General features: G+C 39.1%; 1 protein-coding gene across 2 annotated transcripts in view; it reads left to right on the top strand.

Annotated features, from left to right (window-relative positions):
* Positions 1–13,015, top strand: part of dpyda.1 (dihydropyrimidine dehydrogenase a, tandem duplicate 1) — a 132,420-nt gene that overhangs the window by 53,364 nt on the left and 66,041 nt on the right. Inside the window, exons 11-13 of one of the 2 annotated variants that reach the window (XM_053232061.1) lie at positions 431–641; positions 5,732–5,916; positions 8,048–8,386. In XM_053232061.1, coding sequence (XP_053088036.1) covers positions 431–641; positions 5,732–5,916; positions 8,048–8,110 — 459 coding nt within the window. In that variant the 3' untranslated portion in view covers positions 8,111–8,386. Of the gene's footprint in view, positions 1–430; positions 642–5,731; positions 5,917–8,047; positions 8,387–9,089; positions 9,306–13,015 lie in introns of those variants that run through there. The other variant, XM_026926535.3, reaches the window with a different exon arrangement.

Consider the following 13,015-nt stretch of genomic DNA (forward strand, 5'->3'; position numbering starts at 1 on the left):
AAAATTGCTGAATGGAAAAGACAGACATCTCTGTATGGCTACATTTCTTTTTAAACTCAAATTAGGTGCAGCTCTAATTCAAGAGACCCTTTTTGTTAGTTGGTTTCCATTAATATAAAACCAAGTCTCAGGCTATTTCGGTAAAGATCTTATTTTGTTTCCCCACATTTTTTGCCTTGTTTATAGAAATCCTCTTTGTTTTCTCATGAACAGAATAATCAGCTATTTCTTTGGCATAAAAAAGTGTTTTGTTAGAATGATTTTGCCAACTGGGCCACAGGCACACACAATTCCCAAGCTGTTCTCCATATCGCCACATTGCATGTCTTTTCACATTGTCCAAATTAAACGTCGTGTTCACTAAAATACTACACTAAAATGTAGCTCAGTGTAGTTGTTAACTGTTGAGTCTATTCTGCTGTGTGTGCAGATGGAACTGGCCAAGGAAGAGAAGTGCGAGTTCCTGCCTTTCCTGTCACCAAGAGAGGTTATACTGAAGAAGGGCCTTGTGCACGCCATGGAGTTCTGCCGAACGGAGCAAACTGAGACGGGCGAATGGGTTGAGGACCATGAGCAGATCATACGCCTCAAAGCCGACTTCATCATCAGTGCGTTCGGCTCTGTGCTGAATGACCCTAAAGGTAGGATGCCTTATTACAGGCAAGCATTATCCAATCCAAAACATTGCCATCATATACAGTACTGTGCAAAAGTCTTAAGCACATGCAAAGAAATGCTGTAGAGCAAAGATGCCTTCAAAAATAATGAACTAAATGTTTCTACATAAAAAAATACTATAAAGAGCAGTGAACAGTATTAAATGAAACAAAGTCAATATTTGGTGTGACGATCCTTCGCTTAAAAAAATAGTCTCAGGTACAATGTGTGCAGTTTTATAAGGAAATGAGCTGTAAGTGTTACTGAGCATCTCACAGAACCAGCCACAGTTCTTCTGGAGACTTTGACTGTCACACTTGCTTCTTATTTTTGCAGCAAAACCCAGCAGCTTTCATTATTTTTTTTTTTGTCTGAAAAGTGTCTCTTATGTAATATGCTGCTTTCTTTACTGACATCCAAACATTTTTCTAGAACATTTAATTTTGTGCTGGAAAACTAATGTTTGGAAATCTAAAAAGTTTTTGTACTGAATCAATAATGTAGAAGTCATAAAATAAAAATCTATAACGAAGTTTGGACTAAAAAAACTAGGGTGCCTAAGACTTTAGCACAGTACTGTATAACAAGCAGGCACATCCCATGCACATGGCATATTACAGATGTAATATGGTTGTAACGTATCATGTACTTTTGTAACCCCAAATTCAGCTTTATCTTTATCTGTTCAATATATGCTTGGGTTTGTATATGCCGTATTGGCACAACAGCACGTCTAATTTTTATCAAGAAAATGCCCAAATGTACAACCATGTCAATGAAACCTGAGAGGTAGGGACATCTGAACACAGATCAATAAAATTTCTTTTCCTTTTTTCAACTAAAGTCTTCTATTTGTTTTTCACTTGAATTTCGTTGGTTGCTATATCACATTAAAGGTAAATCTGACATGGTTTATCTTGGTTTCATTTCTTTTTAATATCACAGAACCCTGCAATTTTAACAGGGGTTTGTAAACTTTTTATATCCAATGTAGTATGATTAAGTCTGATTAAAAATTTCTCTGGATCTACTTTAGAGAGTGTCAGTGTAAGGAATTAAGAAAGGAGCATCTGCCTTGGTCATAGTATAAGATATCTTGTGTATTATGTCACATGGACATGGATTATTCTTACTTTATGGTCATGTGTATATTCCATGATACCTTTGGGGTCTCAGTAGAATTTAAATAAACCCATCAGCCTCATAAGTGTCTGTCATGTTTAAATGGACACAGCCATATTGCCAATGTTGTTTTACTGCTCTATTTATTTGAATTAGCCTGAATGAGTTTGGCTGTGCCTGTGTTCTCTGATTAAACGATGGAATGGGCAAGTGTATATATAAACAGGTGTCCCGCTGTCACCGATAACATGTTTGTATTCGTGGAAATTAGTGAAGCTGGAAAGCAGGAGTTAGTTTAAACTGAAATTGAGGTGACAATGTGCCAATCTGAGAGATTTTTCCTTGCTTTTTTAACGTCTTATGTTTTTTCTCCTGCGTTTTTTTTTTCAAATATTTCTTTTTAAGGTTCATACGCAGCCTTTCACTAAAGTTAAAATTAAGCAGTGGCTGGGACGTCTTGGGTTTATTTGGCACAAGTTTTCTGACTTTACTTCTTGCTTTGCTGATGGCAGTGTAGTGATGGATGGCCCTGAATGAGTTTTATATGCTGGGAAATGGAGAGCTGCTTAAAACACAGTGTGAAGAAAGGATTAGCATTGATGCACATGCAGACAGCCCTCCAGGAGCAAACACAAGCCATTATAGGGCAGTTACACCTGGAATTATTCATGGAGGATCTCACTAACATGATCACACAGACAGGCAACGACATTCCCATCAGTATAAGAGAACACTGCTGTGTGAAAGCGTCTTCATTATGTTGTTTTACAACGTTTTAACACAGCTTTTTTTATAATCTAGAAGACAGCTTTAACCTGTTTGCCAATTTTGCAGTTTGTATTATTTATTAATTCTCTGAATGAGGATATTACCTAAACCAGGTCTTTACATTGTTCTATACCCCCTGTATTTGCTGTCAAAATCATGGCAGTGATAATGAAAGGCTCTGTAACATGAATGCACCCTCTTTATAACGAGGGAGAATTTTATTAACATTATCATTTGATGAGTCCCCACTTCAGTAAGCAGCAACTTTTATGATCATCTGTGTGCTGTTGTGTACAACATGTTCTCCACCACCGACCATGCAGAACTTACTTCCTGACACATTTGTGAAGTTTGCTAATGAGATTACACCGATAAAGGGCACACCTGCTATGATTTTCAATTAGGGTCACACAAAATAAACAGGGAGTAATGCCACAGGGGGATAGCGCTGTCCAGAGTTGACCGGAGATGACATGTCTCAGTAATGAGATTCATCCTACAGGCTTAGGAAGCCCAGGCTTTACACAACTGGTTAGCAAAGCCATTACCCCACTTTCTAAAGCAGCACAAATATGCTTATACGTATCTCTGCTACTTAAGTAAGCATAAACTGTGCATGCTTTACATGATTTTATAATTAGCCATGGCTGGGAAGTACATATTTATTCAGCCGGATCATCATAATATAATGAATATGGGTAGCAATGTAAAATGACTATAGTGTAGTGTACACTCGTTCTGCTCTTTTTTTTTCCCATGGCTAGCTTAAAAACAGCAAGTAAAGCCATACACTGTGATTCTCAGATCACAGAAAGCTTTACTGTGCTAAAATATTTACTCTAAAAGACAAATTCTACATATTTACTCTAAAAGACAAATTCAAATTCTAAATAATTTTTTTCAGAATATCTTATTATTGTTGGTTTGTGTATTTCATTGCTAACAAACTATGGTGTACTTTTTTTTTTCTGAACAAATTAGTATTTATAGTATGTTTCTTTTGAGTTGTTGATCTCTAGAACAAATCTTTATAACAAATCAGTACTGTGCATATCCCTAGAGAAAGAGATTGAAATTTCTAACAGGACGTGTTTTAACAGGACTCATTTGTGAGGTGATATGGGTTGAAATTGCAGCCATTCCATTTTGTATTTTGTCCATACAGAGTATTGCACCCAATATACTCTGAGTTCCATCGCCTGGCCTTAGCTGCCAGGTTGAGCTGCCCAAAAATGCTGAGAGGTTATCTTTTTTCTCTCTCAGCAGTCTGTGTTCTTTCCTTTAAAAAATATGAATTACTTACCCACTCAAGTATCTTGTCGGATGGGTATGGGAGGCACAGCAGAGAGCCGCTGCCGGAATAGCTGACACGGCTGGAAAAACTAGCTAGTAATCTGCTGGGCTGGCCCACTGGAGTGAGCAGATGATTAGATCCCTGGCCACATTTAACTTTTTTTTCCGGAGGAAAGAATGGGGGTTGGATTATGATGGAGTAACTCGTACCAGGGATATGTCACTCCAGCCAAGGCACCACCTCCACCCAGCCAGCCAAGTATCTGCATATACACTTTCCATTAATCACCACACTTTAATAGCAGACCCTGTCCCTGCCCACTTATCACACTGCTTCCTGTGAGGTTAGGTTCTGGTAGAGGGTTCTGAGCAAATGCTCAGTTTTGTGCCATTTCTGCTACATTGTATGTACATTTTTCTGTCTGTTGTATTTGCATGTTTGCATTTTGGATATTATTATACACTGTAAGGCAGGATTGACATACTGATTTTTGCTTTAACTTGTAGGGCATTTATCACTCAAGTTTATCCCTTCTGGGTTGCTTTGTCCTCCTATTTAGGGCTTTTTACACAGCATCTCCTTCTATTCCAGCCAACATTGATCACTCTGGTTAATGTGGCCTGGCAGTCTACATCTGCCGCTGAGGAGTATGTCCATGGGGTGTGTGTGTGTGTGAGTGTGTGTGTCTGAGAGAAAAAGAGAGTGAGAGATAAAACTACCTTACTTAAGCCCCTTTTAATAGTATGAGAGGCCTGACACACCACTCCTCTCCCTCAGAGCAGAGCACTGAGGATAAGACAGAGAAAGAAAAACAAACTCCCTGTGGTGTGTGTGTGCGCGCATGTGTGTGTGTGTTTGCGATGGGGGACGGGATGTCCTCACAAGGATATGAATATCTGACAGTTTTTTCATTGTGGGGACATTTATTTGCATTAGTTGCTATGAGGAAAATTGTTGCTTTTTTCTTTGTGTGTGTTTTTTGCAGGTTTCATTTAAAATACTAGAACACAAATGTGTATATACAGTACATGCTACTGTGTCTGTATGATTGGTAATTTATAGCACTATGGAAAGTGATATAAGGAAAAAGGGAACCTGTAGCATGGGCTTTATGTCACCCATTAAAGGTAAAGTGTCTGTCCTGACTGACCCAGCTGAAGATCAGATCAAGTCTTTGGCTGAAGTCACCTATTAAGTGCTACTCTGCTGTATTTCACTTACACTAAAAATGTAAGGACCGACGTTCTTTGATATTGTACTTGGTACCATCCCATTATGAATGTCTTCTTAAAATTCCAGTATTTTTTCCTGTAAGTTCTTGCTGTCCTCACTGAGTGTACACATTTGAAAGGTGTCAGTCCTGCATCAAACACAATGAGAAATAAAAAGAATATAGGTTTTCTGTTATTCCTAGTTTTAATAATTCTAATCATGTGCAATAAATCTTGTGCAATGCACAGAGCTATATTTAACCGTGTCCTCACTGATGTATGCAGATTATCATCCATGCTGAAAAGTATTGACTCCAGAAGATGAATTGTGTAGGTATGCATGGAAGGAGCGGGGGTCACTTTATAATGTAGAGCAGTTTGACAGAGTATCTCCTTGTGAACGTTGCTAGCGGTGAATGAAATGCATCAGGAGATGTTACATTAACCTAGCCGAAAGAAAGGGGCACAGCAGATGAAAAAAATACCCTGCTTGTCATTTGTCTTGTCAGAGACTTTATATTAGTCTCACTGTGGTTTCCAGTCTATCAAACTCTGCTTCTGCTGGGCCTGTACCGCTCCCATTCTCTGTTTTTTTTCTTTTTTTTTCTTCATTGTTTCACTCCACCTGGTTTTCTTCTCATGAATGTGCATTACTTTGGTATCATTCCTCTCTTTCCAGTGAAAGAGGCCATGGCTCCCATCAGGTTAAACAGATGGGGGCTTCCTGAGCTGAACCGGGAGAGCATGCAGTGCAGTGAGCCATGGGTGTTTGCTGGGGGCGACGTAGCCGGCCTGGCCAACACCACTGTGGAGTCAGTCAACGATGGCAAGCAGGCCTCCTGGCACATCCACAAATACTTACAGGTGCACCACACACACACACACACACCGCACACAAACACACACGTTCATATACTATTTCTTCTTCACACACACATATCGTGCTACTGTTGCTATAGTATAGGCATGCAGATACAGGCATATATTCATTACTACCAAACACACATGGAGCCAGACACACCCATCCAAACACTTGTGATAAGACCCAAGCAGATGTTCCCCTTATTAAGATTCCATTAAAATCAAAAGCCAATGAAGAAGTAGGATTTGGAGAGCTGATTAATTATGAAGACGAGGGCTTTCTGCATACTCTGTGCGGGAGATGTGGTGCTTCTGAATACTATATGAGTCTCTCAATATGATTATTTTTATGACTAATCAGACTTAATAGATGTATTGTACTGAAACATTCATTTTCACCATCGTGAAAAGCAGCACAATGGTGATTCTGTGGCTTAATGCAATACGCTTTTCTCGAAGTGGGAATTACCAATCCATGCATTATTATTTTCTTAAACCACACCTTTGAGGCTTTGGCAATTGACGCATATTTGGATTAATAGCAAGCAGAGAGAGAACGAGACAGAGGGTGAGAGAGCACTTAGCTTTGACTTAGCTATGCTGTCCAAGGCTAGGCCGCTCAGAGAGGCTTACCGGAGCACATATGCCCCCCTCTATTTACTGGCTCACATCCAAACACTGAAAAGCGTGAAACCCCCTGCAAAGCATTAAAACCCTCTTACCCAGCTCTCACCCTCACAAAGCATGCAAGTCTTAAATAAAAACACAAATCATAAAAGCACAAAGTCAGGCTCTACTAATCAGACAAACACTGGTAATATGGGTTGGTAACACATTTTTGCTATATAGAAAATTGGAAAATTATATACAGCTATTGCTCTGTTAAAAAAAAATTGCATATGCAGTCAGTCAGTATGTGGAGGAGGAATAGGTCCATGAGGGAGGGAAGCTGAAGATTGGAAAAAGACCAGGCAATGTTTTTCCAGTCTTCAGGTGTCCGGTTTTGGGGAACCCACTATAACCTATAGACTATAGACCCAGTGTGGTCACTGTAGGTCTGATATGGGCTTCTGCTATTGTAGCCCATCTGCCTCAAGGTTCAATGTCTTGTGCATTCTGACATGCTTTTCTGCTCACCATGATTGTAAAAAATTGTTATTTGAAATACTGAATTGACCTGTATCTACATTAGTTTATGCATTGCACTTCTGCTACATAAATGGTTAAGTGCATGGATGAACATGTGTGCAGTTGTTCCTAATACAGTGTTCTGTGAGTGTATATAAATGTAAATATCCTTCTTCCATTCTTCTATATAACTAAAAAAAGACTGAAACACTCAAGTCACAAGCAGTAAAGTGCCATAAGCTAAATGCAAACAGTTTGCACTTATCTGCTTCTCTCCTGGCAGAGACCTCATCCACAGATGGAACTTAGGAACACAATCTTATGTCCCCGTAGCCTCTTAGATGTGGGGGTTGGGTGGCCAGTCGGCAGGTTAGTCTCCTGCAGGTCTCTGAACCCTTCCTCAAGCCTCCATTTGGCAAAACTGAAGTGCAGCACTCGCCCCATTAGCACAGTTCATTCAGGGGTTAATTGTCAGAATGCTGCTTTGGTCAGAGCAAGGCAGGGATAACTGTTTATTTGCGGATGAAATTACCACTTGTAGCAGGAAGGGAAAGACAGCAAGATTGCTTTTTTTTTTTTTTTTTTTTTTTAACAGTAATGGACTAGGGGTAGAAGAAATGAATTGAGCACTTTGTGGAAAGGTGCACAGATTAATGTTAGAAATGCTCTCAGATCACCTGAACTCTCTGTACTGAATTGTGTGACAGTGCATATACTGTGCATATACAAGCTTTTTTTTTTTCATGCGTCCCATATTTTAAGATTTTCAGTAACATGTTCATTTAAGGTTTGGTACTAAACTATTTATAAGCAAGTAATATGTAGTTTAATAATTTAAATAATTTGCTTCTAAATCTTTGATAACATGTTAGCAAACATTAGTAAGTACATTAGTGAATATAACCTAGCAGTTTGAAAAGAAATATTTGAAAGGTTGACAGGGATGATCAACTCTAGTCCTAGGGATTCACTGCCTTGCAAAAATACAAGTTTTCCTCTGCTTCAGACACACCTGATCCAGCTCACAAAGGGCTCCTCAGCTCATTATCAAGATGTTGAGGCGTGTTGAGAGCAGAGGGCAGCAAACTGTGCACTGCAGTGGCTCCCTAAGTCTCGGACTGAAGTCGACTGGTCTGAGAAGTCATTTATTAATTAATAAATATTGCTAGAACAACATGAAATGACAAAACTTTTAGTATAAAGTTTTTATTGTAACGTTTATTAAACTGATAGTTAAATATTAATTCATTATGTGAAATGTATTTTAATTAGATTTATTTTAATTGTTTGACTGTATTATGAATCTTTAATCAGTAAACTGTGTTACTAATATATGTACGCTGTATATTACCGAACCTTTAATTAAAGCGTTATCCAACTTTTTTCACATTAATATTAGATACTAATTATTGTGACATCTTTAATAAACAAATCATAGCAGTTAGAGTGATTTTCTAAGATCTATTCATAAAATAAAGGTTGTCTACACAACTGCTTGACATCTGCAGTCTCTTGTCAGTTTTTGTGTTTTTTTCTCCTCTTGATGTGTTGGGGGAACTATGGAGACTAGACTCTTTCGCTCCGTATTTGTTCTGTGTCTGATGTGGCCTCGGTGGAGTATAGAGTGCTGTCATGTTTGCATGCTCCTTCTCTTTCCGCGTGACACCCCCTTGTTCATTATACAACCACGACATCATTACCAAAGCAATGTCAAGTGCTTGATAAACGCAAGGCTAATTAAAGCGAGAACTGATGTCTAACTGTGGTTTGCTTCCTTTGTGCCACAGTGGGCCTCGATAAACAATGCACCCAAAAGCACAATCTCCTCCACCCTATCTGCTGGCCTATTGTTGCTGTACACTCACATGTGTGACTATGTGCTAGAATGTAAAGTAGAATAACCTTCAGCAATCTGCATCCACACAGATAGCAAGCATCCTTGTGGGATTTAAAGCTTTGTTCACACGAAAAATGAGTCAATATCAAGTCCACTGTGGAGAGAAAACGCTTAGATGCAATCCCTATAATGTGGATTTTTCTCTTTGTAGGCCATTCATGGACAAACGGTTAGCAGTGAGCCACAACTGCCTCTGTTCTACTCGCCCATCGACACCGTGGACATCAGCTTGGAAGTGTGTGGGATCAAATTCCCAAACCCCTTTGGCCTGGCCAGTGCTCCACCCACCACCAGCGCGGCGATGATACGCAGAGCCTTTGAGCAAGGCTGGGGCTTTGCCCTCACCAAGACTTTCTCTCTTGACAAGGTACCCATGTCATAGCCCGAACTTTTAAAAAAAATATTTCTACTTGAAAAAGAACAAAAGGCCATTTAAGATTAAAAATGCATTTAAGCTTGATTATGTTTGCAGCCAGATGATATTTACTTTCAGTTGGTCAGAGAGCATGTGGGTGCTGTATCTCACTAAAGCCATAACGCAACAGCATGAATTTAGAAAATCACACACACTATAAAGAACATTTGTCACCTTCACTATCATCCTGCAAAAATAAATCATAACAACAGCCAACAATTCTCACATAAATGCACAAAATAAATGATTACGTGAATCGCCTAACTAAAGTGTTTTGGGTAACACTCTATGAAGCCCATATTCATAAATCAGAATAACTGTCCTTAATAACCTTAATAATTCTTTGTGAGTTGGTAATGATTCCTTATATGCATTTTTATGCAATTAAGTAATCCTTGACAGCTTATAACCATACATCACTATTTATTATAATACCATGTGCTCTGCTGCACATACTTTAGAACTAATAATGACCAGTGCATAATTATAAAGCCACTGTAATATTTATTAACGATTATAAAAAATATTGTAAACTTTTAAAATGTCTTCTTTGAGTCCTTCAGGTATAGATAATGATATATTAAATTATTTCTCATTATAGTTAAGTTGTAAGTCTCTATTTATCTGTAAAAGTCGTTTAATTTATTTTTGTAATGTAATATGGAAATACTTGATTAAAGATTCATTATGATAGACACATTACTGCAGTTTGAAAATTTCAAAATAGAAAAATAATATCAAAATAAAAAAAGAAGCACACTACAGAAAGTATGAGTGTTTTGGTGTAAAATATCCAAAACCCTAAGGACACGTGTTTTGATTACTCAGTGCATTAATCAGTGTGTTTATTTGATCTGTTTAGCTCTGCTCAGACCAGTCAGATAAAACTCTCAAAAGCCGTAAATTAAAAGATATCACATCATAACCACTTTATTATATTGTAAATATCTTTCCCATAGCATATGACTGCTGCTGTGAATGTTAATCAGTAACATATGTTTGTTCTGTGCTACAGTAGGTGCCATTACTTTATTAGCAGAGCTAGAGATAGAAATAAAATGAAAGATAAAAAAAGAAAGAAGCGGGTGGATGGCAATGCAAGCGACTGGTGACAGACATCTCTACAGCAACACTGAAGGCTTACATATGCTGCTGACAGGAGGAAAAGTACAAGAAATGTAGCAAAATTGTTTGTTTATTCTGACCTCCTGTCCTCTCCATGCAGTTAATTTCTAACCACCGGGAGAGCCATGCTTAGAGTGATAATACTATTTTTGCAGGTCTGATGTGTGTGTGTTTGTGTGCATGTGGGTGTGGGTGTATGTGTGCATGAGTGATGGCATTGTGCCTGCTTTCAAGCTGTCTGTAATTAGTTCATAGACTTTCTGGATGCTTTAAAAAGAGATCTGTTTTTTTTTTCCTTTACAAGTGGGGGAACATACATAAATAAACTTATATGAATGGGAGAGTTTGTGGCAGGTAAAGATGGTGCCATGAGCATATACACCAGGAGTCTGGACATCATCTTAAGATTGTATTAACCGTGCTGCCCAGAGATCCTGCTTCTCATCTGCTGCTTAAAGATTGACAGCTTCATATTGTATGAATTCTATGCCTAATTTTTTTAGGTGAAGTTAGCATCTTTAGTGGAATTTTACACATGTGAGCATTGCAGTCTGGTCCTGATTCTCCCTACTACACTTCTTTTCTCATGACATTTGTAGATGCCAGATTGGACTCTAATATACTGTTGCAGCTATTGGCTGTCAGTGTATGCTGAAATACCAGCTGATATCTGGGTAAACAGAAATTGTATTATTCTTTATTGTGTGCCCAGTGGGAGAGATTGTAAGGTTTTTTTTTCCCTTTGGGGAAAAGAGATAAAGAAGTTCTTAATGTCAGTGTGAATGAGCAGCCAGCACTCTGCTATCATTCTTCTTAAACACAGGGGATTTCTTTTTTTAATATCCTGTGCTTTTGGATAGGCTGCTCTGATCAACATTAGCCTGCCGTGGTATTGATAGTATTGGAGGTGCTCGGTGGATTGTCTGTGGATATGAGAGGCTTCACGCTTGTGGGTCTTGTCTAAGCGCGGGCGTGCTCAGAATTGCTAATTAACTCGCAGGGCCGGTGGAGAGGCGGCTAACAAAGCTGGGGTGGGCGAGCTGCGTGACCGTTAATTAGAATTAATGAACTGTTTTGAATATAAAAATGTGTCATTTTCTTCTCTTCCTTTGTGAACTGTGAGATGTGGCTGGGGGGAGGGGCAAGCTGAGACTGTCTCCTGTCGATTTTTTTTTTTTTTCTTCAAGAGACACGGACATTTAATCCTGCGTCAGAGCTGTTGCCGCTGGAGCTGTGATTGGTACTTTTGGTATGTTTCTAGCTAATTACAGAATGAGCCCATGTGTGGTACAGTGAGAGAACACTGGGTCCAATTAACCCAGTGACTGGTCAGACCAGGCTAAATCACACCTGTAATTGGTGCTAAGCTGATTAACCACTGAATGGAACTTCGTGTCTATTCTGGCCTCATAATAGGTCTGCTATTCATATAGTTTAGCCATATGCCTCTCTCTGCACTTTAAAGATTTAGAACGGTGTATTGTGGCCTGAGGTTACCTAATGCAACCCTTTTTTGGCAGGTGTAAATGTATAAAGACTATATATAGATGTGAACTTTCAGTACTTCAAGAGGAATGTTTTTGGACCAGATGTCTTCCACACAAATTCTGTATGGATTTCCAACTTTTGTTTTCTCTGAAAGAAACTTTTAAAGCACATCAATCTGTCTGTGCACTTGCCTTCTTGTCTTTGTGTGGGAGGATTTAGTGGGCAAATTTAAATGAATCTTCAGACAATAACTAATGCAGTAACTGGAAGATTTCTAGAACACTGCTGTACCTCAACTTTTCCACTGCAATTAAAACAATCATGCAGAGGAGGCAGCCCAGACACACACACACACACACACACACACACACACACACACACACAATGTGTGCCTCAGATGAAGGGGATTTAATGAGAAATGTGAAGTAAAACACCATGGTAACACAGATGATATGTCACACATCTCCTTGCCCGACACCTGCACACCATTGTTTCTCTCTCAGTACATTCTGAGGCTCGCTGTATCTCTCCTATCTCACAACCAGGACTAATCATCAGCTTTTTTATTAGGAACCCTAAGGTTAGAGGTCATATACCTCCAGTGCTACACAAACATCGTACACACACCCTCTCTTTGTCTCTGATGGTCTGAGCCGATAATAGATAGCAGTGGCCTGTAAATGAGTTCTGTATTCATGTGCTAAAGGCTCCAGCTCCTGCACACCCGTAATGAGCCCAGCCACCATCAGTTCCTTCCCTGCTCTGGTTCAATAGCTTTTTTTTTTACATTCTCTGTCAGTTATGTATGCATTTCTGATTGTGTTTTGTAGGTTCAGTAGGCATTTGTAAAAGCTACGTCGGTTTGCGGTTCAGTTATTGACGCTTCGGGGGTTTATTTATTTCCATTTCACACTGGCGGACGTGCATTGTACTAAAGACTACCTGAGTATGTGACAGGCAAGGAGATGGACAGGCTAAGCTTAAGAATGAGAGAAAAGCCAAGCCTGCTCTTTTCCTCAATGGTCAATTCATAATGTGTCTTTGCGAAT

This window comes from Pangasianodon hypophthalmus, chromosome 1 (genome assembly GCF_027358585.1).
Source record: "Pangasianodon hypophthalmus isolate fPanHyp1 chromosome 1, fPanHyp1.pri, whole genome shotgun sequence".
Taxonomy (NCBI): domain Eukaryota; kingdom Metazoa; phylum Chordata; class Actinopteri; order Siluriformes; family Pangasiidae; genus Pangasianodon; species Pangasianodon hypophthalmus.